The sequence below is a fragment of the Alternaria ethzedia genome, assembly GCF_023757985.1.
Source record: "Alternaria ethzedia strain BMP 0044 chromosome Unknown scaffold_18, whole genome shotgun sequence".
NCBI classification, from domain to species: domain Eukaryota; kingdom Fungi; phylum Ascomycota; class Dothideomycetes; order Pleosporales; family Pleosporaceae; genus Alternaria; species Alternaria ethzedia.
This window is the reverse complement of record NW_026056211.1, coordinates 150,783-176,678: the sequence shown is the minus strand read 5'-3', so window position 1 is coordinate 176,678 and position 25,896 is coordinate 150,783. Positions and strand designations below refer to the sequence as shown.

The 25,896-nt window shown below is 52.8% G+C and overlaps 6 protein-coding genes across 6 annotated transcripts; 2 read left to right on the top strand and 4 right to left on the bottom strand.

The window, feature by feature from the left end:
• Positions 1-515: 515 nt before the first annotated feature.
• On the top strand, positions 516-3,471 carry J4E87_006992 (uncharacterized protein; the record flags this gene model as incomplete). The annotated part of the gene is made up of 3 exons (XM_049378592.1): positions 516-523; positions 805-1,546; positions 2,107-3,471. The coding sequence occupies 3 exons, from the start codon at positions 516-518 to the stop codon at positions 3,469-3,471; spliced, it is 2,115 nt and encodes a 704-aa protein (XP_049231613.1).
• Positions 3,472-3,605: 134 nt separating this feature from the next.
• On the bottom strand, positions 3,606-4,900 carry J4E87_006991 (uncharacterized protein; the record flags this gene model as incomplete). The annotated part of the gene is made up of 3 exons (XM_049378591.1): positions 3,606-4,683; positions 4,759-4,831; positions 4,897-4,900. 3 exons carry the CDS (start codon positions 4,898-4,900, stop codon positions 3,606-3,608), a joined length of 1,155 nt encoding a protein of 384 aa, XP_049231612.1.
• Positions 4,901-9,657: 4,757 nt separating this feature from the next.
• On the bottom strand, positions 9,658-10,017 carry J4E87_006990 (uncharacterized protein; the record flags this gene model as incomplete). The annotated part of the gene is made up of 2 exons (XM_049378590.1): positions 9,658-9,831; positions 9,895-10,017. The coding sequence occupies 2 exons, from the start codon at positions 10,015-10,017 to the stop codon at positions 9,658-9,660; spliced, it is 297 nt and encodes a 98-aa protein (XP_049231611.1).
• A 3,398-nt stretch (positions 10,018-13,415) lies between these two features.
• J4E87_006989 (uncharacterized protein) lies at positions 13,416-21,137 on the bottom strand (the record flags this gene model as incomplete). Its single annotated transcript, XM_049378589.1, has 1 exon — positions 13,416-21,137. The coding sequence occupies one exon, from the start codon at positions 21,135-21,137 to the stop codon at positions 13,416-13,418; it is 7,722 nt and encodes a 2,573-aa protein (XP_049231610.1).
• Positions 21,138-21,702: 565 nt separating this feature from the next.
• J4E87_006988 (uncharacterized protein) lies at positions 21,703-22,299 on the bottom strand (the record flags this gene model as incomplete). The annotated part of the gene is made up of 1 exon (XM_049378588.1): positions 21,703-22,299. One exon carries the CDS (start codon positions 22,297-22,299, stop codon positions 21,703-21,705), a length of 597 nt encoding a protein of 198 aa, XP_049231609.1.
• Positions 22,300-22,614: 315 nt separating this feature from the next.
• On the top strand, positions 22,615-25,539 carry J4E87_006987 (uncharacterized protein; the record flags this gene model as incomplete). Its single annotated transcript, XM_049378587.1, has 2 exons — positions 22,615-23,999; positions 24,048-25,539. The coding sequence occupies 2 exons, from the start codon at positions 22,615-22,617 to the stop codon at positions 25,537-25,539; spliced, it is 2,877 nt and encodes a 958-aa protein (XP_049231608.1).
• Between the last annotated feature and the right edge of the window lie 357 nt (positions 25,540-25,896).

The following is a 25,896-nucleotide window of genomic DNA, read 5'->3' as shown; positions in this document are numbered from 1 at the left end:
AGAGCGAAAAGAGCGCATCCAGAATGTCGCACTTGCGCGTTCGAACAAGCTTAAGAAGGAGCGGGTCATCAGGCGCAACCCGAACAGCTTTGCTCAGACAAACATCGATAGAGAAATAGGCCTTAGAAGACGGTCACGCTATATACATGGTCTTTGGCCTGACGCATGCGCAGCCGGTATTGAACAACGTCCTGAAAAGGTGCTACCTCCATGTGGACTACGACTCTTTGCCAAAGACCCAGTACATCACACGATATACACAGTCCAAGGTGAGAACAGTGTGCACATGCAGACTGCAGATCGCGGGAGTCCCAGCGTCCCATCAGAGGATCACTATTCCATACCCAAGTCGTCTTCACTTAAGAGTATCTATTCGTGGTATCCACGAGAAGAGGTAACGCGAACGACATCTACAGTCTCCTCGTTGTCCTTTCTACCGGCAACCGGCGCGCTTGCGGTAACGACGTATGGGTCTGATCGACCACCAGAAGTATGGCTCAGCGACCCGGGACGCGATGATCCTGTAAGTCTTACACAAACCTTTTACCCCACGCACATGATCTCTTCGATGATGAAAGGCCATGTTCCATTTCACGTTTGATAGACCGAGTGATTTGAGTTACTCAGCGGCCATGCAGCACAACTCAGAACGAACGAGCTTTTCTACTCACTCCCACACCGTTTCAATAACTTTACAAGACTTTTGCATCTTCCGAAACTCTCACGCTGACCCATAGTGACACAGTACGTAGGGCAAAAATTTACACCGAAAGACTGTTCAGCTATCTGGGGTGCTGCTGCCAGACCAACTACATTCACGGCATCACCAGGTCTCGCAAATAGTGTTGCAGCGACCTGGACCGAGCACCTAGCAGTTGCGGCCTCGAGTTCGATGCTACTTTTCACTCGCTCACAGGGAGGTGCGTGGGACTCTCAAGCTGTAGTAAAGTCACTTGAATCGGATCTTTTGGCCTTGGAGTGGATATCGTATACTACTGTCGCGCTCGGCTGTAGAGACGGAACCATCCGACTATATGACACAAGATCAGGGGGCTCAAGTCACGTCTTGACACATCCCGCGCCCATCTCAAAGCTCAAGCGTGCCGACGACGAGACTAGACTGATATGCTCTGGGCTTAACGACACGCTTTTCCTATACGACATTCGCTCACCTCGCTTATCTCGGAATTCATCGCGAAAGACGTTCAATTACGAAAACCACCACTACAACGAGGAATACTTTCAGAATCTGTATCCGACTCATCGCGATAGTCACAAACGCCGCAAGCTTAACCACAAAGCTTTTAAGAACTGGTCGCAGCCAGTCATGACTTTCGCACACCTGAACAGAGACGAGCTGGAACTAGACATCGATGTATACCCAAGACTCGGACTTCTGGCAGCAGCCCAAGACACAACGGAAGGTACAGTGATACGGATTAGCAACATCTGGACAGGTAAATCTGTCAAGGAGATTGATCCAGGCAGCACGCACCAGGCCAAAATCCGCTCACTCAAATTCATTGAACGCGGCTTTGACGGCAATGTTGACCTTTGGTCGTGTTGGGGTGGTGGGATCGCGAAATTCGGGTGGTCACACAGTAGGGGCCTTTAGCTTTGGAGGCTCACCACCGAGATATCGACATGCTGACCTACCAAGACTTTGAATAGTGTTGATGGATACATTTGCGGGTTTGCCATGGTGCGAGCGACCACTAAACTCACAAGACTGGAGCATGTCCATAGAGCCGCGCCGCGAGAACGCAATCACACTTGCACCGACGTGTGACAGTGCGACACTGAAATCGTTCAGAAACATTTGCTGCAATCATCCGCTGCGTCACAGTGAGCTCCGTCCCATCGCTCCTAGTGGTCACTAACGCACGTGCGTTCTCTGTCGTTTGCTCCTGCCTCGCACCTGCCCCGATTGGATCGCGCGATTCCCTGGTCATCGTGTCGATCTCACAACAATACGCGAAAGCTTTTCTCAGTCAAATACCTCCACCGACAGATTGAATCGTTCTGGAGAGATATTCACAGCGTCGCGGGTGACATTGGGTGAGCGCCTTCACTTTCACCAATTCACCGTCGCTCTCCGAATTACAGATAATCCCCGAACGAGCGCACAACCAAACTTTCCGCACCAACCATCGGCCTTTCCCCCACCAAGGGTTCCAGTATTACACTTGGCACAGAATCATTTCGCAGAGTCCGAAAGCCGCGAAGATAATCATGTCAAACATCGATCTCGAAAAGTGCACCGCCACTTACTCGCCCATCAGAGCCATCCCCAGTACCAACCCCCGCACCTCCAACATCAAGATGTCGTTCCCTATCCTTATTGCGTACATCGGTCTCTACGTCGGAACCTACTACCTCAGTCCCACTGGCCCTGGATCCGAGCACCGCGACGGCGACTCCGGACGTATACCACCTCTGGCAATCGTGCTCACGCTACTCGGTCCTGAACTAATTCAAAAAGCGTTTGTTGTCACGACTGCGATCTCAAAGACAGAGTCTCCATGTTTCGGTTTCGGGTGGCTGGCTTATAGCTTGTCACTCTTGTCGTCAGTCGTGAGTGGTAGTAGTGATCTAATGCCGAAACCGGAGTGCGATGTGCAGGTTTTGGACATGAAGACGGGGAAGAGACGGTTGAATAGGGAGTTTGCTGTTGCAAGGCTGCTCCGCGACCTGCAGTTTCGCTCTGTTTCGTCTAGCATTGATGGCAAGTTTGACCAGGATAGCGATGTCGTTGTGGAGGTCCTCCAGCCCACTGGCATATCCTCCGCTTCCACTTCCCTTAGAACCCTACTCCAGAGCAGCAGCTTGATGACTGCAATCCTCCAATTCTGTCTTGCCGGCGCATTCTGGTTCTACTACGCCGACCTCTCACCCCTTCTGCTACTCAGCATATCGATCTTGCTTATCGAAGCTACAGCCGGCCTACCTGTCTGGACTCAGAAAAACGCTTCCTTTACACACAGTAGTCGCAAAGGCGCATACGCACTCATGCGCGACACCGACTCCCCACCCAGCCACATCTACATCATCCAGCCCTCCCCAACTGCATCCACCAAGGCCGAAAGCACGACCACACATCACGACACATCTACCAACGCCTCAAATCCTTGGATCTCACCCGTTATCCTCATCGCCGGTGCCTTCCTGAGCCAGGCCCTGCTCTACACCCAGCTCTCAGATAACGCAGCCATCGCTATGCTAATTATCATGTTCGTTGGTACGATTAGTAACATTGCTATCGTTGCTATGCCGCGCGTGCCACAGGTCGATGGCGTGAAACTGGAATCTGTTGGTGTGATGAAAGGGGAGGGGAGTGTTGTGGAGGTTTTGAAGGAGGTCGAGGCGAGGTTCGAGGGGTATGGGGATGTGCTACTGAAGCAGTGTTTCCCTGAGATGATCGGGAAATGGGAGGGTGGAATCAAGAAGGAGAGGATGGGGGAGATGGATTAAACACGGTAGAGCGATTCTTGTTTCGCAAGGCCGCAAAGTGCATGTCCGTTTCTGAGCCGTCAGCAGTAGATTCCATCAACCACACACAACGAATCCACAGTCAGCATAACACCTTCAATCATAACATCTTAAATTCACGTCCCCGTCCCCGTCCCCGTCCCCGTCCCCGTCCCCGTCCCCCCTTTCCTCCCCCCTCCTAAAAGCGGTATCCTAACCCTTCCAAACACCATCCCCCCACCCCTCTGCATCTGCGCCACCGCATCCCCCAGCAGCACGCGTATCGCCCCTTCCAGCCTCTTGTCCTTCTTCCTTCGCATCCACACCAGCACTATACCCAATATAAACACATCAACAGCAACATGCTTGAAGCACGCCCACACCCATCTCCACACGCCCCGAAAGAGCTGATAGTGCACTGAATGCGCAAAAAGCCTTCTTGCTTCTAATTGTTCGCGCAGTGCCGCGACTTCAGCCGTCATCTTCATGAGCGATTGCTCAACGCGTTTCCGCCATTTCTGGTCTGCGACTGATTCTTTGGGCGAGCTGTCTTTCGCTGCTGCTGCGGCACCGTTTCCAGCAGCAGGGGCGGCGGGTGTGCTGCCGAAACCGGGTATGGGCATCTGAATCGGTTTACCCAGGACACCCATGCCGCGATTCCGTGGCGCGGGTGTGGGCGTCTGTATAGGTATAGGTTCTGCGCGGATCAACTGCTGCAAATCGGTTTGTACGCCTGCGTCTTCGAGGTCGGGGGCGTTGTCGTCGTTGTCGTCGGGGTAGGATGTGGGGTTATATTGCGAATCTGGAGCGTCGACGAAGACCTCGCCTTCACGCTCGATTTCTGCTTCTTCTTCCTCGAGCTCTTCTTCGGATTGCGACATTGGTGATTTTACGCGGAGGGGCACGGCGCGGCGTTCGGACTCGTTCGGAGGGCGGTCCATGTCGTTGCTGCTGTTCATGGCTGCGCGGCCGCTTTGGCCGAGTTCGTGCTGGGAGTAGCCGGGGGTTATGTGGTCGGAGGTACGTAGCGGCGAGGAGGAGGAGGAGGAGGGCACGTTGGATTTGACTTGGTCCCAGACGAATTCTAGTTCGGCGACTAGTTCTCGGGAGTCGGGCGAGGGGGAGGCGTACTTGTGCATGGTGTCGATGAGGGTGGTGATGTAGCGGCGTTTGGCTTCGGTGCGGGAGAGGCCGTTCTGCTGTTTCCAAGCGTCCCTGGGGATGTTAGGTTCTGTCGTGCATGTATTCCATGATATGGACTTGTATAGTGCTATGCGCCAAGTGACATACCATTTCTCCCGTGCTCGTTGCGACTGGTCATCGTTCCCTCGTGGACATTCCATTATACCGTCGACATCGCCCTCTGTTTTGGTCAGCTCTGGTCGTAGCACAGTCCCCCTCCGCATCATTTCCCTCGAGGCAACGTACCCATGGCCTGCTTATATAGTCCATACAAGCGTAACCTGGTCGCAGACGGCGGTTTCTGCGACCCCGTCCGTATCTTGTTGACGGTATTGAGCGCATGGCTAAAGACTCGATCTATGTGCCTTACTGTCAGCAAAAGTTCCTTCCATCCCATCTCGCGCCAGATAAACCTACCAACCGAGTCCGACATTACGAGCGTGGATATCGCGCCCCCATAGACGGGGAGCGGCGCATTGATTGGTGTGGCGGTGCGTGAGAGTGCCTCAAGAGCAGGCACAAGGTATTCAGCCAGGCAGGAGCAAAAGACAAGGTAAAGTACAGCGGCGCAATGGATGGCGGACGGCGTGCATGATGCGATGACAATGCGGAGCCGTGTGGAGATGGCATTCGTTGTCGCGCGACCCTGGCGCTTTGGCCTCGGCTCTTCCGGAGCGGGCACGCTTGCCATGTGGCAGTGCGGTCGGCCGCCGTTTCACGTGTCAACACACTTTGATGGGATTCACCGCACTTTGTTGTCTTGCTGGTGTACTGTAACATTCTATCGTCTTTTTTTTTACGAATCATATCAAACGCGATAACAGCCTTGTCACTGTTCGTGGCTGAAGCAGGGATCTTGTCGACAGATCGGGCAATGTTTTCCGCACGCGGTTCCTGGACGAGACGAGATACATTCGCGCCGCAAGACTCGCTGACTCCCTGTGGCTCCTATTCACATCTGTCTCCAGTCTGACATTACATCTCACAACAGCGTCTACCAGTTTGCTACCACTGGCTGCACATCGCTCGTGAACGACCACACGCCCTGGGAGTTGACAGCATGAACAATCGCCTTTCTCGCTACATCCTGTCTACGCGTGGTAGTCGCAATCTGAGTCGAGGTTCCCTGGCATGAATATTAGCATCGCCCTTCGAAGACGATTGACGAACTCACCTGTACGCGTGCACCCCGCACGTTCGTGTAGGGTCTACCAACTTCGTCCGTACCAGTCGGATACTCCACAATGACGGAATACGCAGTCGCGCTGGATACCGGCGACCAGCTAACTTGGAAGTCTCCGGCATCATTGCTCCTTCGTAGAGATACGCCTGCAACCTTCGCCGGACGCGAAACACCACCGACAGCGCGTATCTGCGACGTTGTATAGCACCCATTCGACGTGCCGGACGTGGTGTAAAACCGCCATGAGACAGGCGCCTGGCCGTTCTTACAAACACTGCTGAACTCGTGTACAGCCGTGAACGCCGAGTTCCCAGGGTACTTAGTGAGGAAGTTGTTGCCAAGGTAGGGGTAGAAGGTATCGCTGACACCGAAGCTGTCGAGGTCGCGGAAGGGCTTGAGTTCAGCACGGCTGCCATCCGCGTACGTGGCTTCGAATGCCTATTGCACTCCCACGTATCGGTCTTTGTTGAAGGTGAGTTGCGCAGTGCAGCTACCGAGGTTAAAGGCCTTGTAGTTGCTGGGAGCTACCCTGCCGGTATACGGGTAGCTCCACGATGTACTGCATTGTTGGCGCGGTTCATGAGCAAGAGGCGATGCCGTGGTAGTTGTCGCTAGAAGCGTGGAGAGCGCGGCAAGAGAGAGCTTCATGATGGTTCCAACCGAACAAAGTGAAAAACTATGAACACGTCGACTCGGAAAACAAGCACCCTAAATACCACTCCTCCACCCTCCCAATTGACATCACCAGCGGGTCCAATGCACCAAAACTCTACTTATACAACTAGACAAGTCTTGGACACTACATCACCCGCCCACGAGGAGCGCAACCCGCCAATTCATATAGCAGCCAAGACAACGCGTACAGCTTTCAAGAGAATCCAAGGCGGACGGAGACAACACCCATGGGGATATGCGGTTTAGCTGGTGATCATCTGCGGGCCGCGAGAAGCCTAGCTTTCTTGGCGCTGCAGGTCAATCTTCGTATTCGGTCTTGAGGCTTGGGCTTGGCTGGGGTGATCTGCGTTGGGTACATGCAACGACTGAGACAGTTTTTGCTTCGACGTTTCCTGGGTTCGCGCTCGATATTCAGAGTGAATTTCGCGGATATGTTTGACTCTGGGTAGTGCAACAGGTGTAAGCTGGGTGGTATATACGGTGAAATATCGTTATCGGGTTTAGCACAGACTATCACTCGATGATTTCGTTTCACTGATAAGACTTAGTTTTATTCCTCGATACAGATCTAGCAGCTATCCTTTTATCAAGACCAAATTCTAAACCATACCCATATCACTCAGGTCACTCCATCGCCATACATCGCCCATCACAGACGATCATCGAAGACTAAACCTTTGCCTCACGACCACGGTCCCAATTCCACCTCTAAGGACAACCTCTTCCCAGCGTCCTCGCATACCCAAAACCCAGCCTTAAGGACACTTCCACCCACACTTATCCCGGCAGAAGTAGAAGCTCGCCTTGCAAGTCTCAGCACGGCAAGTAGTATCGCAGGTAGCTGGGTTGAACCAGCAGGGCCAAGACTATTATCATTATCTCTCGTATTAGTTTCAACAACTTCCCGCGGGATTAGGGGAAAAGGGTAATCGATACTTACACGAAGGCAGTGCTCGAATTGGTCTTTGCACTGGTCGCAAGTGGGGACTTGGACGGGCGGTAAGGTCTCTTGGGGGAAGGCGATGGGGGCGGCGATGGGGCTGGCGTCGGGGTTGGTTATGGGGGTGGCTGTGGTGAGGGCCGCGAGGGCGAGGATGAGGGGGGTTGTGAAGTGCATTGTTGGTTGGTGGTGTGGAGTTGAGGAGATTGAGTTGGGGGTGGATGAGGAGAAGGGGTTTCTTGGAGCAGCGGATCGAGGGGTTATATACACGCAGGGCTGGAGGAGTCTGGTTAGGCAGCCGGAGGGTTGGATGACCTTTGTGGATTACCTGGGGTACTGACTTGCGTGGCGATGTACGAATGTTGGTAGTGAAAGAATGAGAGGCTTGATACGATCAGTGGGGTGAGGGTGTGAGATTGTTGCACGGGTAGTGAGCTCTTCCACGCGATGTCATGTCAGGGGCGTTGATAATTGTAGTAAGGATGCGTACATGTCCCAACAACCACATAAAAGTCTCGCTCTCCACAACAACCCGCCCCCTCGAACTCCATCCTTGCCATCCAGTCTTAGTCTCATCCCTCCCACAAGAACACCCTCTCTCTAATGGCCTCTAATGGCCTCTCACTAATGGTCTCTCAAACCCACAAACCCCAGCCTAAGGGCACTTCCACCCACAGTGCTCCCTGCACGCAGCGTCATTACGACAAACGTCGTTGTGGCAAGTAATAATACACATCCTCGGATTGATCCAGCAGAGCCAAGTCTTTTTCCATACACATACGATTAGTTCAAATCTCACTGGAAGAGATGGGGAAAGGGGAGGTGTACCTTCTGGCAGTCCTCGAACTCCTTGTTGCACTTGTCGCAGATGGGGTCGCGGGCGACGAGCGGGTTGGCCGAGGTGATGGCGTTGGCGGAGGGGGAGGTGACGGGGTTGGCGGTGGTGAGGGCCGCGAGGGCGAGGATGAGGGGGGTGGTGTACTTCATGTTTGGTGGGGTGGGTGTGGTTTGGTTTGATTTGTGGTTGAGGAGATTGTGTCGATGGTGGATGGAGTTTTTGGGGCAGCGCATCGTGGGTTTATATGCACCTTGGGTGGTGTTCTAGGTAGCCATATTCCAACATGGTAATGAAAGAATGTAGGTGTTGATGCAGATTACCTAGGTAGTGGGTGGAGTAAGGGCGTGGAATTGGCGCGTGGGCGAGGCATTTCACGCGGTCGAAGCACGTTTATGTCAGGGGCGTTAATGGTTGTATTAAGCTTGAGCGCATATCCCAACAAGCTCATGTTGTGTTAATAATTAGCGCATATTCCAACAACCTCATGTAAGGATGGCTTCAAGAATGCAAAACTGCGTGTAACGATTACTACATGGAAGGGAAAAGAAATTACACGTAAGGACGGCTACATGCAAGAATGACGTAACATATAGATGAACACGAGAACTCAGAAGCTCACTGTGCAGCTTCTTACTAAACGGCTAAAGACATCACTAAAAGCAACATGATAATCGGTGGCGATCTTGTTACAACACGAGAAGGCATCCCAACAGTTCACTGGCGGGTCTTCTTGTGCTTTCCGTCATTCACTCGGTTCATTCAAACCTACCCGAGCTCGGGGGCACTCTATAACTCGAATTCAGCCGTTACTCATGTTATTACCCTCGAGGCCTTCAATCGCAATCTTGTCTGGACCTCACGTTGCATGTGGGTCTCGTCAGCTGGCCACGGCAATGATGAATTCACTTTCGACTGTCGGTGACGTACCTACCTAGGTAGGTAGCTGTGGGCACTTCTGGATAAAGTATCAACAGCGCCGATTGCAGATAGGCGGGAGGTTGAGAAAAAGGTGAAGGAAGCTAAGGATTCGTTGCGCTTATCTGAACGCTGCTCGTATTCTCACAGTGGGGAGACATCAGAAAGGTGGTGTGAGGCGAGGAGAGGATGTTCTAGACGCGTCACTTTTGCTCAGGTACATTCACATTCACATCTAGGATTTTAGTACGTGTAAGTGTGCAGTTGTCATTCATCTTTGGGTTAGGTTACCAACGATGTATCTGCCACCAAGTCCTGTCCATGTTCAGTTTCCCATATTCGCAATGATGACAGGCATTCAGCCAAGACAAATTCTCATCCCAGCCTCCATGCTACCCGTTGTCTTGCATGTCTCACTGATTCTCATCCACTGCCGTGATACCCGAGATATATATCCTAATTGGGTTCGGGAAGGGAGCAAGAAGCATGATGGGTGCACTCATCGCCGCAAGCAACTGTCTCGCCTGCAGGTACGTACTTGCAGGTGTCGTTGCGGTCACAGTCGCTCATGCACTTGTACCATCCAAGGAATTTCTGCCCGCGGTCGTCGAGTTTGTCCTTGCAGACGTCCTATTGAAGTTAGTTTCTGGGCTGAGCACCAAAGAATACGGGCTCGGGGCTGTGACGACTTACTTTCTCGCAGTGTTCAAGGCTGTAGATGTAGCACTTCTTGCAGAGAACGGATTCTTCCTTCTTCTCGGGGCCGGCGAGGACGAGGGTGGAGACAGCTGCCATGATGAGGAGGGATAGCTTCATGCTTGCGAGTGGGTTGATGTTGATGGAGTTGTCGTGGTTGACGGAGTTGGTTTCGTGGTGAGGTGGACGTTGGGTGTTTTGAGTGTTGATTGTTGGTGGAGGAGAGAAGGAGAGAGAGGGAGGATGGGCAGGAATATATACCCGTGGGGAGAGCAGAAAGAAGCGGAGCTCTAGGTACCTAGATGGGCAGCTGTGTAACTCGCGGTGAGGGAGCGACGACCCGCGGTGAGTGAGAGATACCTAGATAACGCGCGGTGAGGGAGCGGCAGCTACTTTGCAGCTGCTGGAGTTGCTGCAAAGCCGAGAGTCAAAGGTCTGTACCCAGCCAATCTCTCTCATCTGAGATAGGCCATAGGTGTTGGCAAAGGCGTTGTCAGTAATGGAATCTCTGAGTTCCCGGATAGTGGCGGTTTCGCGCATGGACAGCAGGAGCTTCTTGATCAGAGAAAAGCAGTGACATTACTCTACGAGCCGATGAAGAGAGTAAGACTGAAACATCTCTTCAGTCAGGAATGGCAGTTGCTCGGCGCAACGTAACCCAAGTCTCATATCTTCTGCTTGACCAGCCATCAAAGCGCATCGTCGTCACAACCAGTCTAGCACTTCCATATACCATGAGACTGTCAGCGCAAAGCGTTTCTAAAGTACTTCGCCCCATTCCAGTCTCCGTCCCACCCCGTCGACCTGGTCTCAATTTCCCGCAACGGTTGGATGATCATTGCCCAGGCGGAACGCGGAAGGTGGGTTTTGGGTGCTTAGGTTTCTCAATCCATCCATTACAGTTCAAGTAGTCATACTGGGCACACCAGTTTACACACCAATCGCCAATTGTGCCTGATTTGCACACATAAGTTTGGCACTGCAACGAGCACTCCTCGTTGAATATGAACGAAGGGCAACGATCCTGTGAGTTATGTCGGCAACTGGGTAAGTTTGTGTTGGAACTGGAGGACTTACGGCCATGCATCCGTGATACATTTCATTGCAGGTGTCGCACGAGTGCGAGAATTCGAATTGGCTTTCTGAGGCGAGAGCGGCGGTGCTGAGTGCTGCGATGATGATGGTGGTGATCTTCATGTTGACAAAGATGTGGTAGATGGGTCTTGTGGAGGGTTTGAAGATGGGCCGGGTGGTAGTGTTGGTGTCGAGTTGAAGGGAGGGAAGACGACAATTCGATTTTTGAGTATGCACGCATTATATATGCTGTGTCTCTAGGCGAGCATGCTGGAGTATCTGCATTGGCACTCACACGTAGTGGTAGCGTCATTGGTGCTCAACAAGAACTCGCCGTGGAGCATACATCATTGGTGTGGAGTCTCGTCTCAACAGTTATGAATGCTGGTCTTTGTCCACCTCGTTTGCTGATTACCGTTGGTGCCAGAGTTTCGCGTTCGAGGACCCCATTCGTATCACAGGGACGCTGCTCTCGTGACAACGAAGTGGATCCGCATTTAGTACCACTGTAGATTGCAGTCTGATGGAGATTTATTATTGATGGATGATGACAAGGATACTTCTAATCACCGAGATGTAATCGCAGGAGAGATGTTCTCTTGAGGCAATCGCGCATCCTACCAAACCCAATCGTTACACATCCGCAGTGCCCCTAAGACATCCATAACAATTCGCGAATGGATACCCGATAATCTCTCGTTCTCTGACCAGCCACCCCACGCCCCTACGCATGATGATGCCAATGCGGCTCCCCGAACTTATCGAAAGTCACCTTGCACTGACGCCGAACACACGGACCGTAATGATTCTCCATCAACTCTACGCATTTCGCCTGACTCTCGTAGAACTGAGGGATATCGGTTGGCCTGTCCAATTCCCAGTTATAGCTGTTCACGTATCTCTGTTGGGGGTTGGGTTAGCGATGTACAAGCGTGTGGAAAAGTTGTTGGGGAGAGGAGAAGGTACGTACGTCCATGCATTCGTGATATCTGACACCGCAGTAGAAGCAAGGGGTAGGAATAAACCCTAACCCTCTGGGCATGGCGTCGCTTGAGGGTTCGACATCGCTAGAGGTAGGGACGTCGTACAGGGGAGGGGCGGCGAGGGTTGCGGTGGTGAAGAGAGCGATGAGGGCGAAGGTGAACTTCATCTTGGTGGCTTGTGGTGGCTTGTGGTGTCGATGTTGGGATGTTCTCTTCAATAGCAGATGGATCTGCGGTGAGAGCTATATATCCTTTTGCTAGTTAGTCCACATTGGTGGGCATTACCATCCTTTAACTAACATCCAGGTCATCCACTCGTACTGTGATAACGCAGAGCTAGCAGCGGGCCATTCCCAATTTCTGCAACAAATGGCATTCCATATGCCAAGGCCTTCCGCAGAGGAGACACCACAAGCCTCAAAGACCCGGTCAAATGTAGTCGATCATAGAGGGCGTCGCGGTGACGGATGGTAGATGAGGCGGGTCTCTCCGTCTCAACAGCAATTTTCTCTCGCACCACACGAACTCATGAAGCAGGACAACGGTATAATACCATCGGCGCAAATATGAGTATCTGCGTGTGATGCACAAAGCTGCGGTCGGTTGAGAGGCTCCGACGAATGACATGGATGGCATGGTGGAACTGTGGGGCTGAGCCATGAATCTACAACCAGCCAACACATTACCAGCACAGGCAGCTGAGACGCGAACATAGCAACCTCACAGTAGCGCACGGATTCGAAAAATAACAGCTATGCAGATAGAAATTGATAAGCTAAGTAAGGCAACGCGTTTGACTTGTCTTGAGTTTATAAGAACATGCCTAGGTGGTCTCACAACTCTCTTCCCTACCGACTCTCACTTCCCACCCCTTTGTCGTCTGAAACACGACTTGTGATCCTCAGCATTATCAAACAACATTTGGGTGAACTCCACAGCCTCTGAATCAACATGTGTTCGCTGGCGCGTCTTATCAGACACGACCCATACACCCTCTCTAGTCTAGACCCTGAGACCCCACCGGCGGTTCCACTTCGAACAAGACTTCATGGGGTATACCCGCTCGACCCTATTTCCATTTGCCCCAACCAATAGTCGGTCCAGAAAACCCACGATGTAAAGACGGGGGTGTAAAAACCCGGCCGACGCTCTTCAGTTTGGTGCTGGAATAGGCGTGGGTCGCTAAAGTGGGTCCAGCTAGTCACCGGGTACGACGCGAATATGGCGTTGAGGTCTGCGCTTCTTTTCTGTGGCCTGAACGCCACATCAACCATGCTCCCAATGGAGGTTTCATGACGAGCCATCCTTGTCCATAGGCGGGCTATAACCGCCCATATTGGTGTCTTCATCGTCGACGACAGGTTCGTTGTTCACAGCTACAGTGGGAGCTCCAGGAGCTGGGACACTCGTTTGCGCAGCGTCGACCCATTCTTGTTGCTGATAGGATTGCTGAAGTTTCTCCTAGTCGCGACCGTAAATGCTGTCAACATCGCTATCGTAGTCGTTGACGTCATCGTCTCCGGGAGTTTGCAAGGTCTGATCTCCAACCGCATCTTCATCTTGCCCTGCGGGCCTACCTGGATGTGTTACCGGACTAAGCTGTGGCAATGGCTTCTGTGGTACACTCAATCCAGAAAGAGGTAGTAACTGGGCCCGGAAGTCCGACGCTGACTTCGGAGTATATCCCGCCGCAGGCTGTGTCGGGTCGTAAGCTGGTGGAGTAGTCGATGGATTACTGGACTTCATGCCTGCCGAAGGCTGCATGGGCATGTACGTGGGCGAGGTGACCGGGGAGATTGTGGTCGCTGTGCCTGATGTAGGCTGCGCACGATGGCGGGCGGATGCCGGTTTGAGCAAGCTTCTTGCATTCGATAGTGCAGTGTCGGGCAGCTTCATGGCTGGGTAGCCTGGACTCCGGGGAGGCGGTGTTGCATTACCGCTTTGACCGCGTGGTGTAGTAGGGTTGCTGAAACTCGGTACACCTGCATAAGGAGACGTGCCGTTCATCTCACGCAAGGTGACTGGGTTATACGAGCGTGCGTAACCTCCGGGTGCGAAACCACCTGCTAGATGTGAAGGCGGTGGCGGCTTGTAATACGAAGATGGGGATGTAGGATTCGAGGTGAAAATCGACGGCGTTTTGAGTGTCTTTTGTGTAGTCGGACGAGTCGGAAAACCAGAACTAGCGACCGAAGATGGTTGCGCCGGCGATGGAGTTGTCGATGTGGTGTTGGCCTCCTTCAGATTCTGGAAAACCGGAAGGTCCAAGACCTTTTCCACATCGTTCTTCTCAAAACGGGCTTCTCCCTCAGTATCAAATGAGACTGGACCTCTGAAGCGGCTCTTCTTCGGAGTCACAGCTCGTGCACCTGAGCTCTCTTTCTGAGAAGTCGCTGGCCCATCTGGCGATTTCTGCGGCGCTTCCGAATCTGAATCTGAATCATCAGAAACCTCCCGGGCTCTTCTCTTAGATGCTTTGTTCAGTTCATCCACTTGATCCTTTTCCACTTCCTTGGCAAGCTTGTCCAGTTCATCGTCATCGAGTTCACCCGACAACGCGCTACCGTCGTCAGAACCAGCAGGGGAAGGATCACCTCGAGGTTCAGCACCTTCAGCATCTGGATCAAACCATGCCATCAGCTCTTGTGCATCCTTGTAGTCGTCGTGGCTTTCTCCTCGCATTTCGTACGTGTCCATGGGAACTTCCCGAAAGATCTGACCTTGTCGACCGGTCAGTTCGTCTAGCGACTTCATGTCGGCTGCTCGGTATTCCGCATGTTCGGGATTCTCCACGATTCTGTGGTCCTCCCATAGTTGTACTAGGCGTGTTCTTGGTCTGATACTTGTGAACTCATCTGGGTGTTTGTATTCATGTTCAGCGTTATCTGGAGCTTTGTTGAAGTCACTGTCCCATACTCGTTGAGTTCCCAAATCTGGCGAGACTTGTGCTTTGTCGCTGTTGTCAGACTGATCATTGTCGAGATTGACATTCGAAAGGCCTGCGATGAGTTCCTCATGGTCTTGAGCAACTCCATAGTCTTCAAGGCTCAAGTCGTCTCCATGGGTTGGTGGCGGTGAAGCTACATCATCTTGTGTCGGCTCCTCATCTTCTTCCTGTTCAGCTTGCGTAGCATCCCCAAATGCGGCACCCCAGTTCACGTTTGAGAATGAGAATGGGTCAAACGCATCTGGCGCATCCTTAGGAGGCCCAGGAACAATGACCGAAGGCTGCTGGTTCGGTGAAGAATATTCATCGCCGGCATTCCCGAGGAGATCATCGAAACGTTCCCCGTCTGTCGGGTACTGTTGAGGTTCAGACATGGGAGGTGGAATCTCGATAGGCCCATTCTGTGCCTCATACGCATCAATATCAGCGAATATGTTTTGTTCTGCCATTTCACCGTATTGCTCATCCTCAGGAGACAGATACAGACTGGTTGGCAGTTCGGTGTGTTGTTCTAGTCCCTCGAGAGGCACCAGTTGTCTTCGCATGTCATCAGTGGTGGTGGTTGGCGCTTGCTCATTATCGAAGCTAGAGTTGGCGATCTTGTCGAAATCGATGCCGTCCAAATTAAGATTGTCCAGATTGATGTTATCCATATTGATATCGCCCAAACCGACATCGTCCGAATCGGCATTGAATAGGTCGGACATATCAACGTCTCCATCGTCGTCGTCCGTGACAGTAGCATCAAAGGCCGCGGGCGTAGTAGTCATAGGAATGTCAGCGAGATTGGAAGCTCCAGGCTGTGCGGATGAATCGCCATCATTATCGCCGCCACCCTCGTTACTGTCGTTGCCATCATCCATCTGATCATTGGTGTCAGCTTGATTGTCCAAAGTCTGACCGTCATCATTGTCATGACTATGCGGATCGCTCTCACCGTGCTGCCCCTCATCGCTCGAAGAAGACCCGTCGATCCCCTCCATAGGTCCTGAGCCAGCTGAACCCGACGGCGATGGAGGGTTCGCGCCTCCACTACCGCTCGATGGATCGAAAGGAGAGGGTGTGTCGTCACTGCCACCTCCACCTCCATGGCCACTACCACCATCTCCACCGAAAGGGCCACCAGGGCCGGGCGGCGGGTCTCCACCATCACCACCAGCCCTTCGAGCCGCGGCTTCACGCTCTCGTCTCATAATGGTCATCATACTAGGACCTCCCAGCAGCCTGTTACGCCACTGTTCTGCGGAGTCTGGATGTTTTGGGTCTGTGGGCCGAGCGGCAGGCCGGTTGTAGATGGCAGGAAGGGCGAATTGCGTCTTGAGTTCCTCTTCTGTGAACATAGGCGGCTCGGTCTTGCTGGAAGGAAGCGAGCTGAAGGGGGCCCAAGAACGACTATTTGCCGTGCCGGGGGCTGGTTGCGAGAGTAAGTCGGGGACAGTTGCATCGGCATTAGTGGTGGGCGTAGCTGCTGAAGCATCATTGCCCATGTCTTCCATTGGCGCATCTTCTGGCGAAAAAGATTCCTTGTCGGGTTCAGGAGTGGCATGCTCTGGGGCACCAGGTATCGGCGTATTGCCTGAATCATTGTCACCTTTACCATCATTATTGTCATCGCCATCACCAGGCGCGGGTGCTCCACCAGAAGCAACCTCCATAGGAGTCAAGGCCTTCTTCTGCTCAGCCTCTCTTCGCACCTCCTCGCGCTGCCTCTCAAGTGCTGCAGCAATTTCGGCATCGATAGGACTCGCTGGCTGTATCGAAGCTGATGTGCCTATCGTAGGACTCCCACCGAAATCGAACTCTTCTTCACCTTCGACCTCGTCTTCTCCTTCGTCGCTTTCTTGCACACTATCATGCTCATCGTCTTGCGTATCTTCCTCTTGTTGAGCTTGCACTGGACCAGCGGCTGGACCTTGGTGATCTGGGGCATTGACGGGCTCCGAAGCAGGGTCTTTAGGAGGCGTGCGCTTGGTGGGTGTAGCGAGTTCCGTCATTTCAATGGGAACAAATGTCATGGGTGTGTATCCTTCTTGCGTCGCAGATTCTGGCGGGTTAACTACGATGGAAGGAAGATCAAACGAGATGTCAAGCGTTGGCTCCGGCTCAGTAGTGTCTGTGGCAGACTTCGGTACATCATTAGGTGTTATGACGGGAGTAGGTACAATCAGAGAACCAGAGGAATTTGCTGGTATCGCAGAAGTAGCACTAGTTGAGGGAGTAGTCGTAGCTGGGGGAGCAGGAAACACTGGCGGGGGAGACGCTGTGATCGTGGGAGTGGTCGTTGTTGGAGGAGTAGGCTCGAACAGAGGAGTACGTTTGAACTCGGCAGCTGGCGTGAGTGTACGCACAGATGCCGATGTATCAGCAACCACCGGTATCACTGGTACTTGAGTCGCAGGGTCTGGAATAGCTTCAGTCGCAGTCTCAGACGGGATAACAGGAATTGGCTCCTCGGGTTTCTCATCTTCAACAGTAGCCCGGTGCTGTTGCTCAGTTTCTGTAGGCTGAGATATCATCGAAGAATCAGTAGCTGGACTTTTGCTGGCGTCGTTTGACAATTGTGGCTCCTCGTGTTCTGCACCGCTCCCCAGGCCAGATTGCTCTAGGAAGTCCTTGTGCTCCTGCTCAGCAGCAGCCCTGGCGGCCTCGATAGCATTTTCTCTTGCTGTGCGCGCCGCTTCGCTGTCGAAGAGCCAAGTCATCCAGCGCTCTAGCCAAGGAAGAGATGCGTTTGTCTGTGTCCATGCATCTGCGGTGGGTGTCTCAGTATGAGCCTGAGCCTGATCCGGGGTCTCAATCGATTGCTCCCGTGTTGGGGTTACCACGGGAGTCTGTACAGGCGAAGCCTGTTGTTGAGTGGGCAACGCGTCTACTTCGTCTGGCAGCCCTGATAAGTCCTCATCCACAAGATCAACTGCTTGACTGTCGCTGGGTGGCTGAGGCGCTTGCTCCGGCTGTGCGTCTTGAGGCTGATTGGGAGTATCAGGTTCCCCAATCAAGGGGTTTCCCAATTCTGACTCTGCGACGTCATTGTTAGGGGCGGGAATCTGTGCTGCGGAAGGGCTTGGTGGTGGAGAGCCAGGAGCCACAACTTCATCCGGCAGGTCAGGGAGCGGTTCATTGGGAGAATCTCGGACCACGATCGGGTCCGGCCGCCAGTAGGCTAGAAGTAGAAGTATGACAAGAACAGTCGCAAAGATGATGCCATAGTCCTGAGTGCAAGCAAGGACCCCGTTTGTGCCTAGGACGTACATTACCATGAAACTAGTTGCAAATGTAAAAGACGACCGGACCTTATGTGCGGGATGTGCTTGAGCGGCCATGATCCAGCCTAAGGTACATACACTGGTGAATGCGATGATGGTTGTCGCACGCCATACCCAATGGTAAGCTAGGCCTTGGCACCAATTGTTGAGGCAGCGTGTACCCACGGCAGATACGACCGGCTTGATTTGTGCCCTGTAGAACAAGCTGAGATTCATCGACATCCTTCCGAATGCTGAAGAAGTCGTTTTCTGGGTGCTTGCGATGAAACTGGAGGTAGCATTCCTAACGGACTTGGTAGCCCATGCCGGCGAGAGGGTAGTGGGTATACGAGAGCTCGTAACCCTTTTCGTTGGGGTAGCAGTGTACACGTGAGAGCTCGTTGCGCGTTCCCGCGAAGTTGTAGTGAGTTTACGAGAAGGCGTGACCCAATTCCGTAAAGCTGTCGTGGTTACAGCAGTCCATGAAGTCGACCCCTTAACTGGGGATGGAATAGACGCAGTGCTAGTAGTAAACTCCTTAACTGTATGAGCAGCTACATCCGACGTCCTTTCAGTCCAAGGCTGTATCGTGTGCCAGATCGCCGTGAAAAGAGACTGAAACAATGGTATGAATGCATACGTCAATGCCCAGAGGGCGAACATCCCAACGACTGGGCCAGCCCATACTGGAAGCAACCCATATACTGTCCGGGGACCGAGTGTGATTATCGCGAGCACCCAGTGGAACAATCCGCCGACGGTCTTTGGGTGCCATGGGAAGACAGCGCGACCTCTGACGATGAGCATGAACTTGTACCGAGCCCAAGCTTTTACAACCCGGAGTTTCGCTATGCAGATTCGAGAGACTTCGATGATGCCGTGCACGAGGGAGTCGATATATGAGAGACCCACAAGCTTGAGCACGACAGCAAAATGACTGAAGGGTGGTGCAACGCCACCTCTGAAAAGTCTATCAGCGCACAAGGATGGCTGGTCTATATTGATGAGGACGTATACTACTACTGCAACCGCAGCGTAGTATCGTATCCAGGTTCGCGCGGCGATGACCGATCGGTATGAGCCGCCTACCACGAGGTTTAGTATGGTGAACGTCTCTTCGCGATAGATGGAAAGAACGTGTATCGCTGGCACACTGGCCAAGATAACAGCCAAGTCCTGAACGTAGACACTGAGCCAGATGACAGTTATCACAACAGTGAAGCCGATGCAACAACGAATTAATATCTCTTTCCGGTGCGGCATGACAGCAGGCGCGCTGGGCGACAGATCCTGGGTCTCAGACATGTCTTCATCCTCGCTTAAATCGCTTTCATCTTCTTCGTGGTGAACAACTTCGCGGATCCTTCGTCCGGCGCAAAGGAGGAAATAAATCGCGATACCGACGAGGGTGGCATACAACGCCCGGTCTATGATGAAGTGATCGGCTTGCTGCTTTCCCAGGAAGTTGGCTACTGCTTTCTGCCACACGTTGTAGGATACGGATCCGATGCTGCGTGCATATGCTACAGGTTTGGAGTATGGCAATGTTGGCAAGCGAAATTCCGCGTAGGCGAGATATCCAACGACAAACATATACGCATTGCGCACCATAAATGCCACCATATCCTGAATGTCCGGGTCATCCTTATACAGATGTTCGCATACGGCGAAGAGAATGGATGGCACATATCCCACCATGATATCCGCCATGGTGATAGGGCTACTGTAGTAAGATGACTTGGTCGGCTTTTGATCTGCTTGTTGTGTGATGTATTTCTCATCAATCGCTCGTCGAAAGTCATTCCAGCGTGAGAGTTTGGATTTGGCGAATGGCGGCGAATCTCGAAGTGGTTTGCTAGCCGGCTTTTGTTTGTAACGTGTAAAGGCTGGCTTGTGTTCTCTCGGCGTAACGGTGCTGTCTTTGGTGCTGGACACAGGTGCGCTGGGAAGTGTCTTAGATGACGACGAATCTTGGAGTGATTTCCTAGCCGCCTTTTGTCTGTAATGCGTAAAGGCTGGCTTATGTTCTGTGATCTTCGATATACTGCTCCGGGTGCTTTTGCTAGCCGCATGTTGCCTATAATGTGTAAAGGCTGACTTATGTTCTTTGAGGCCAGAGTCAATGCTCGCAGTGCTAGATAGAGGAGCACTGGAAACTGTCTTTGATCTCTGCGGAATGGTGATGGCTGCAAACGAATAGTCTATGATCTCATCGAACGACTGTGAGGTAACCGGTAATTGTTCAACCACAACTGGAGAAGTGGTCCAAGAAGGCATCTTGCCAACGGTGGGGGACCTGGTCGATGTGACGTCTCTGGGTGCATCGCTGATGGTCGACTCTTTCGATGCCGTGGAGGATTGCGAGCCGTGTAGAAGCCTACTCATCCGGGCTTTGAAGCCTGTATTTGTGACATTGGAAGATTTCGTACCCAATACTGACGGTACCTCGTGAACAGGATTGCTCTTCTCAGAAGAAGCACTCGTCGTTTTTGCTCGTGAACGCTCTGGACTCTTGCTAGATAGCTCCGGCAATGTATCTCGTGGAGTACTACGTTCCGAGGAGAGTTGCGATGAACTACTCGGTTCTGAACGAGCAGAGCTTTCCGTGACAGATTTGGAGATGTCCTGGATTGATTCGGAAGACGAGGAAGTGTCCAATACTTCAACTTTGGCTTGCTGTTCGACAGTGGAGGGTGTGTTGCAGGCCGGTGAGACAGAACTAGTGACGGTGATAAGGGTAGGCCGGGGAACTTTGGTGACTATTGATTCCACGATTCTGGCTGCGTCTTCGATGGTGTGGACGGGTTTGGCGACAGATGTCGTAACAGGCCTGGGCTTCTGATACCAAACCTTGGCCTGCTCAAAGTTTGGTATGTAATGCGGCACAGCAGCAGCGACGGCACCTGCAGCGTAGATACCAGCTGCTACTTCGGGGTGTTGGCTCCACAGGTGCGCAAAGGCTTGTATTACAGCACCAGGAAGGGCGTCCATGGTAGGCGAATTTGCTGGTGTGTCTAGAAGATATGTGTATCGTGATCGTATTCTCGAGGGTGTGAACACATGTGGTGCAATATCATGAGGGCGTGCCTTGTTGAAATGGGCGATGTATGGAGTGTCTCAAACCTGAGAAGCCGGCAGACATGTAGCTGATGAGACAAAGCGTCCTCTCCAGGTCGGACAAGACAAACAGAATTTCGAGTGAAAGGCCGCCACCCTAGCATCAATGTGAAGTTCACATTGCCTTTGTCCGCCGAAAGAGAAAACTTCGGCGTTGTTGTGAGAGACAAGACAATGAAACCAAGAGCGTGCACTTCAGAGACCAATGCGGCATTGCAACATGAGCGAATTTTACACTCAGATGTGGCTCGGCGCGCCAAATGGCGATCCAGTCATCGATGTTAGGGTATCGAGCCTAGATAAGGCCTTCGTCACTGGCAGGAATCATCATGCGCTCACTAGCCATGAAGCCTGCGTATGGTCGGAGACGATGAGATCTGGGCAAACACGTGAAGCCAGCATCGAGAATGGATACGTCCGCCATAACAGACATATCGCTTCATGACGTGGGCCTGTGTGCGACGACGATCAGTTCCCATGCCCTTCCACCAATCCGCTCGGCGCTCTGCTCTTCCACAGTCCATCCGGCAAAGCATGCTTTGTAGTCATCCCAATCCGATTTGGGGCCTGCCCATATCACTCTCTCCACGCTGTCCTGGCCATACTGTGCAAGGTATTCGCGTACTAGCCCGACGCGTCGCGGGTATACGAAAAGCCATGTCGTAGCCTCCGCCGCGAGCGGCTCAAGAAAACGCGTGCCGTGAACGATGCGATGGTTTGAGGAAGGCAAGAACTTGTTCGAGCTCGGTTCTACTTCAACACCTATAACGTGGTACGCGTAGGGTGTGGTGATGAGATAGCTTTCGAGGAGGCCGAAGCCGCTTCCGACGGATAGAGCAAGCGCGGGAGGCTGAGGAAGGAGCGAGGCGAGGTAGGCAATGAGGGTTTCGCTGAGAGCTAAACAGCATCCCGAATAGGCTGTCGGTGAAGTCGTGAGTACTGGCAGTTCCGCGACGTCTTCTACTGGGTCTGGTGCCTCATTGTTTGACGCGTCCACATCCGGCTGTATTGGTGGCAAGCGCGCCTCGAGGCCCATGATTAGCACGATTACAGTCGGTAGCGCACGCAGATTCCAATGTGCATTGAGAGCGTGTGGACGCGATGCTGATACAATTCGGCTCCGTCGTGATTGTGAGTAATGACAGAGGCTTGATGGTTCTTGACGCGACTAGACACGCATGGGGCTAAGCTTGGGAGCTATGGCCCATGACATATGCACATCACATGCAATGCACGAGGACGCCCCGCCCGCCATCACCAAGCATAGCTACAACCACCGACTCTACTGCATCTTGCGTCATCTCTTCCCACTGAAAGCTTTTGAAAGCTACGTGGCGCCACGAGAGCTGTCATGGCCCGCCTCAACCCATTCTCCTTCACGCCTGGGCCAGTCATCTTCTTTACTACCATCGTCTACGTGGGCCTCTTTGCTGCCCTGCTCGTTACCCACCTGACGGTACCGAATTATCCATCCAATCCGCCAACCGGTGTCAACCTCACAGAAGCTTGGGGCGACCTCCAGCACATTACCCGCCGGTTCCACCCATACAACAGCCACGCGAACGACGATGTACGCAAATATCTGCTTGCGCGCATTAAGGCCATCGTTACTTCAAAAGACCTGGAAAAGGGCCAAGTCGAGCTCTTCGATGACCTGACCGCAAACGCCACATTTTCATCTGGCAGCACATCTATCTATTTTGAAGGCACTAACATCATTGTTGCAATCCGCGGTTCTGATGATGACGAACCCTTCAATGGGACTCAGCGCAGTCCGGACAACGGCGGCGTACTTGTGAACGCCCATTACGACTCAGTGAGCAGCGGGTATGGTGCAACTGACGATGGCGTGGGTGTTGTGACGATACTGCAACTTCTATCCTACTTCACAGAGTCCAAGAACTGGCCCAAAAGAACCGTTGTATTGCTGCTTAACAACGGCGAAGAGGATTATCTCAACGGCGCCAAAGCTTTCATGCGGAACCCGATTTCTCAGGTCCCCCATACGTTCGTAAACCTCGAGGGAGCTGGAGCTGGCGGCAGAGCTACTCTGTTCAGGAGCACCGATACCGAAGTCACCCGCTACTACAAAAAGTCTAAATATCCTTTCGGGACAGTCGTAAGCGGAGATGGCTTCAAAAAGGGTTACATTCGAAGCGAAACTGATTACAAAGTCTTCCACGGCGAACTTGGGCTACGCGGCCTTGACATTGCGTTCATGGAGCCCAGGGCCAGATACCACACAGTGGAAGACTCCACACGTGAAACTTCGATGAACTCGCTTTGGCACATGCTTTCAGCAGCTCTGGCCTCAACATCCGGATTGGCTTCCATCACCAGTGACGAATTCAGTGGCTCAGAAAGCCTCGATAACGGTAGAGTCAATGCCGGAACTGGCAGTGACGGCGTGTGGTTTGACCTCTTCGGCAAGGTGTTCGTCGTTTTCAACCTACATACCCTTTTCGCTTTGTGCGTCACTTTGCTGGTTGTGGCACCTCTTACGTTGATTGGGCTCACCTTTGGGCTCTCCAAGGCTGACAAGAACTACCTATTGGCGCGCAAAGCCTACATCTATTCGTCTGACGATGACAATCCGGTACCCTTATACGGCTGGCGCGGCTTCTTCCGCTTCCCCATCATCTTTGTCACAGCAAGTGCTGTTGTGGTCGCATTGGCTTATCTCATAGTCCGGTTCAATCCCTTCATTGTTTACAGCAGCCCATTCGCCGTCTGGAGGTGAGTCGCTCATGCTGCTACTCTGTTCACAACTAACAATATCAACAGCATGATGCTCTCAGCCTGGGTATTCATCGCTTGGTTCCTTGCGCGAGGGGCCGATGCTATGCGACCATCCGCACTCCAGCGCATGTACGCTTTGATCTGGCTTTTCATCGGCTCCTTCGTGCTTCTGACAATCATCACGGTCTTCGTGAACGACTATCAGGTTGCCGCTGGTTATTCTGCGATGTTCTACTTCGCAGCTGTGTTCGCGGCAATCCTCCTCTCCTACCTCGAACTCTTCCTCGCTCCAACCAAATCTGTGTATGCCCGTCATTTCGAGCAAGAGGACGAATCCCGGCGTAACTCAGAGTCCGCAAGCAGGCCCCTTACAGGCAGCACCACCGCTGCACGGTCCGATGATCGCCCCGTGGGAGACGATGACGCCACCGAGACCACCTCACTTTTACGCGGCGATCGACGTGGATTCGCAAGATACGGCGGCAACAGGCGAGACTCCATCAGCGAGAGCGGCGAGGATCATGCTCAAGGGCCCCGGCGAATAGATCTCGGCAACGTGTATCCTGGAGAACAAGAGTGGAGCGGCAAATTACCGAGCTGGATCTGGGTCGTTCAACTGCTACTCTTAGCGCCAATCGTGATCATCCTTGTCGGACAGGTCGCTCTACTCCTCACGTCGGCCCTATACCAGACGCCATCCGATGGTAACTCGCCTCTGTTTATTTACCTCGCCTTCGCAGCGCTTACTGTGTTGTTGCTCGCACCCACCGGCCCGTTTATTCACCGCTTCACATATCACATCCCCACCTTTTTATTCCTGATATGCGTCGCAACCGTCATCTACAACCTTGTTGCGTTCCCTTTCAGCAGGGATCATCGCTTAAAGGTGTACTTCGTCCAGCGGGTTAATTGCGAGACTGGTCATAACGTCGTGTCCCTGACCGGCTTGGACGGCTATGTGCAACGCATTGTTGGCGAGTTACCCAGTGCGCAAGGCCAGCAGCTTGATTGCACGACGCCCGAGGTTGCGACGCGTAAGGAACTAAAGCAGTGCCAGTGGCAGGGTCTTGACGCTAAAGTCGTCCCAAAGACAGCGCAAGTCGCGCCATTTGACAACAACACGTACATTGCCAGCTGGCTCAATTACTCGATCCATAAGGGCAATCACTCAAACAAGGCGACGATACGCGTTGTTGGGCATAACACTCGAGCATGTCGCGTGCTTTTCGACTCGCCCATCACAGCGTTGAGCGTCGACGGCGCCGTTTCAGATCCTCGCTTCAAACCCGTCGGTGGGGACGGCGCCCGGGAAGTGCGACTGTGGCATCGCGAATTTGGGCAGCCCTGGAACGTTAGCGTGACTTGGAACGCCAAAGAACAATCGAAACTTTCTGGAAGGGTCGTGTGCATGTGGTCGGACGCCAACACAGGCGACATCCCTGCTTTCGACGAGGTGCAGCACTATCTGCCTGTGTGGGCAATTCCCTCCAAGATTAGCGATGGCTTGGTCGAGGGCTTCAAGCAGTTCGAAATCTAGGGCAGCGGGCTTTAGTTGCGGGGATCCCTGCATGTCTCCGTTACTTTTGCTGCGATATCCATCACGCAAGCAGTCGAGCACGGCGTCACAGCTCACATGCAACCCCTCACTTCAATTACTCATTTATGCGAGCTTCCCCTTTATCTCATCAATGCCCCAACTTGTTCACGATCCATTTGTTACTGTTCTTTTTGGAGTTTGGCGGTATCATGTTCACGGCCATTGCATCTTGTACACCCAACGTATAGCATCTTGACGTCAACTTAATGAACTCTATTATCACGACGCCCAAGGCCACCAACCCTCGCTTCACTCTTCGACTCGCCTAATTCCAGCCTCTCGATTCCACGTCTCACC